Source organism: Alligator sinensis, unplaced genomic scaffold, assembly GCF_000455745.1.
Source record: "Alligator sinensis unplaced genomic scaffold, ASM45574v1 scaffold553_1, whole genome shotgun sequence".
NCBI lineage: Eukaryota > Metazoa > Chordata > Crocodylia > Alligatoridae > Alligator > Alligator sinensis.
This window is the reverse complement of record NW_005842389.1, coordinates 225329-228988: the sequence shown is the minus strand read 5'-3', so window position 1 is coordinate 228988 and position 3660 is coordinate 225329. Positions and strand designations below refer to the sequence as shown.

Here is a 3660-nt window from a genome sequence, read left to right as displayed (position 1 = left end):
AGTGCCACCACGCCCTCTTTCCTTATAGCTACCGTATCTACCCAAATACAAGACGGCTTCAAATCCAAGATGCCCCAAGATTAGTCTCAAATGTGGAAAATACATTAATTTGTTAGCCCTTTTTCCACACAAGGAATCTAATTGCTGGAGGATTGCCTAAAATAAGTCAACCCCCCACTGCAAGGGGAAGTAGCGGGGTTGGGGGAGGGGAACAGGAAACCTGACCTACCTTTATACATGAATCCAAGACAATCCCCTCTTGAATTGGGGGGGGGGGGGCGACCCTGATCTTCTACCCCAGGAAATACAGTACTTCTGGGAGAACCAGCAGCCTGGAGGACATAGAACGAGTCCTCCAGGGCACACAGAGCGGCTAGGAAGCATGGTACCCCCAAGAGAGCATCTGGGTGAAGCAGCAGGAAGTCTCTGGCACCACACTTCCTGGCCCCTCTGTGACCCTAGGAGGACTAACTCTATGTCCACTTTTCTCCCCCTCCCCTTGTTCTGCCTTTGAAGGAGGCAGCGGGGTTTTATTCAGGGTGGGGGGCATGTTGTAGGCCAGAAAATACAGTACCAGGCAGCTCCCCCCCTCCCCTCTCAGTGGAAAACCCAGGCATCCAGGTTCCCCAGCCCCGGCCCCAGTAAGACAGTGGGGTCAGGGGTCACTCACCGTGGGCGCACGGCAGGATGCGGAGCCTGTCACCCTCCTCATACTCGTCCAGGCAGATGGCGCAGACATCATATTCATCCCCTGCAGGGAGACACGGGTCAGCCCAGCTGAGGAAACTGAGGCACAGGCTGGGGGGTGGAGAATGGTGCAGCCTGGAGAAGCTGTCCGACCGGGGAAACAGGTGCAGAGTTGGTGGGAGGAAACTGGGGCACAGGCTGACATCTCTGTTGTGCCGGGGGGCCTGTATAAGCAGCCTCTCCTTACAAGCCCCTACCCAGAACCAGCCACATTTCAGCACCGGGTGGAGGGGTCCCTGTTCTACCCAGCCCATGAGGTCCACCCTAGAGCCAGCCGCATCGGTGACCCTTGTTACACTCAGCTGCCCCCACACTCACCCCAGAGCCAGCCACATTTTAGTGCTGGGCAGGGAGGAGGACCCTGTTATACCCAGCTCCCAGTGCCAACCCCAGAGCCAGCCACATCAGGACCCCTATTATACTCAGCTGCCCCCAGTGCCCAACCCAGAGCTAGCCACATTGCAACACTGGGCGGGGGGAGTCCCTGTTATATTCAGCTCATGGTGCCCACCCCAGAGCCAGCTGCATTGGAGACTCCTGTTATACTCAGCCACCCCCATGCCCACCCAGGAGCAAGCCGCATCTCAACACCAGGTTGGGGGGAGGGGGTCTCGTTTACACCCAGCCCCTGCTGCAGCTGACTCTAGGGTGGGCATCAAAGAGCCCTGTTACACCCACCCCAGAGCCAGATGCATCTCAGGAGCGTGTTACATTCAGCCACCCCCCACCCCAGAGCCAGTTGCCTCGAGGTGCTGGTGGGGGCAGGGGCCAGCGGCTGGGAGGAAAAAACAGGAAGCAGAGGCCCCTCCGCTGCCGCCACGCGGCCTTATAAGGTAAAAGACACCAGGGCCCGGCTTCCTCCTGACTCAACCCGAGACACTGCCGTGGGAGGGAGGGGCCAGGACGCCTGGGTTCCCTCCCTGCCCCGGCGGGCGATGGGAACAGAGAGTAGGGCAGAGCCCAGGCATCTGGGCTCCCCACCCCCACTACTCGCACCCCCCAGCCCCCTCCACCAGAGACAGCCCAGGCATCTGGGGCCCCAGGCCTAACTCAGGCTAAGAAAGGAGGCAGCTGGGAGCCCGCTGGGGGAGGCCCCAGAAGACAGCCTGGCATGCTCTGCTCCCAGCCCCCCTGGGTGGGGTCTGGCTGTGACAAGCTGAGGAGAGAACCCAGGCGTCCAGGCACCCAGCCCCCACCCTCAACCCTACATGCCTCCCTGAGCACAGACGAGACCCAGGCGACCAGCCCCTCCCGCAACAAAAGAACCCAGGCGTCCAGGGGGTCCAGCCCCCGCCCACCCCACTGTGGTCCCCGAGCGAGGACAGAACCCAGGCGACCAAGGCCTGCTTGTCACCCACTAGAAACAGAGCCCAGATGCCTCCGAGCCAAGAAAGAACCCAGCCCAGCGGTCCGGGAACCCCCCACCATGTGCTGGTAAAGGAACCCAGGGGCCCAGTCCATCCCCTGAGGCAGCTCCCAGGGTCAGGGGTGCCCTCTGCTGGCCACAGGGGCTACTGCTCTGCAAAGGAGGGGGAGCAGCAGAGGGTATTTCCACCCCCGCCCCATAGCTTGGTGCCCCCCACTAGACCCCCCCCTCACAGCCCAGCATCCCCTGTTGCACGCCTCCCCCACAGCCCAGGGCCCCCTGCTGGATCACCATCCAATCACAGCACCCCCTGCTGGACCCCAACAGCATGGTGCTGCCTGCTGGACCCCCACATCCCAGCGCCCCCTGCTGGCCCAGCTCCACACTGGGGGCCTTAGGGGCCCTGACCTTTCTTGTACTTGTGTACCGGGATCTTCTTGAGCTGCTCCTTTGAGAGCCGGTTCCTGCGGAGGCGCTTCCGGTGCTGGATGCAGCGCACAATCTGGGGGAGGAATAGGGGGTCACTGGGGACCCAAGCGTCCAGGCTCCCCTGCCGCGCAGACTCTGACCTGCCAGGTCCTGGATCCCCTAGGCAGTCAGGAGAGAACTTAGGGGTCTGGGCCAACCCTCACCCCAGCTAGGACACAATCCAGGGCTCCAGGTAGCTCACCAGGATGGTGCACATGACAGCGATGATGACACCCACAACGCCAGTGAAGGGGACAAGGTAGTAGCCCAGCGGGAAGATGGACTCGGGCATCAGGACCACATGAGCACTGGGAGCAGGGGGCACAGGATCAGGCTGGGTTTTGCAGCCCCCGCTCCCCAGAGAACCCAGCTGTCCAGGCCCCCAGTCCCCCACTCTCACCCCCCAGATACAGAGAGAACCCAGGCATCTGGGCTCCCAGCCTCCCCAAAACAGAGAACCCAGGTGTCTGGGCCCCCAGCCCTCAACCCCCAACGCAGACAGGACCCAGGCATCCAGGCACTCACCCCTTGTCATAGGTGAAGGCGGCGCGCAGGTACTCAGCCGTCGTCTCGCCCACAAACACAGCCGGGATTGAGACCTGCTCCCTCACGCGCTCTGGGGACAGCAGGGGATCAGGGTGGGGGGCATGGTCTCCACTCCCCCCCAGGGATTGAACCCAGGTGTCCGGGGCGGCCCCGGCCCCCCACTCACCGTCGTTCCAGAACATGTTGAGCAGCTTGTCAGAGCCGACGTTGTGCACCACGGCTGCGCCAAAGCCAGCCTGCTGTGCGTGCAGCACCTGGGGGGCACAGGAGGGTCACGAGGGACCCAACGGTCCAGGTGCCCGGCCCCCCGCCCCCCCACCCCTGGAGGACCCAAGCTTCTGGGCGCACCTTGAGGTCGAAGTCACAGTCGTAGCGGCGCACAAGGGCCACAAAGACGCTGGCATTGGGGCCCGGTGGCGGCTCCAGGGCCTGGCACGCATTGCTGGGCCGCGCCTCCACCAGGAAGCCCTGGTTGGGGGGGGGGCACCCTGGGACCCAGGAACACAGGCCCCACAACCCAAAACCAGAGAGCA

General features: G+C 62.9%; 1 protein-coding gene across 3 annotated transcripts in view; it reads right to left on the bottom strand.

Moving 5' to 3' along the window:
- RNF167 (ring finger protein 167) overlaps positions 1 to 3660 on the bottom strand; it is a 7902-nt gene that overhangs the window by 1933 nt on the left and 2309 nt on the right. Inside the window, exons 4-9 of one of the 3 annotated variants that reach the window (XM_025211122.1) lie at positions 3476 to 3595; positions 3294 to 3381; positions 3107 to 3197; positions 2784 to 2889; positions 2522 to 2615; positions 671 to 831 (exon numbers count right to left, since the gene is read on the bottom strand). In XM_025211122.1, coding sequence (XP_025066907.1) covers positions 671 to 831; positions 2522 to 2615; positions 2784 to 2889; positions 3107 to 3197; positions 3294 to 3381; positions 3476 to 3595 — 660 coding nt within the window. Of the gene's footprint in view, positions 1 to 670; positions 832 to 2521; positions 2616 to 2783; positions 2890 to 3106; positions 3198 to 3293; positions 3382 to 3475; positions 3612 to 3660 lie in introns of all 3 variants that reach the window. The other 2 variants (XM_006029565.2, XM_025211121.1) reach the window with 2 other exon arrangements.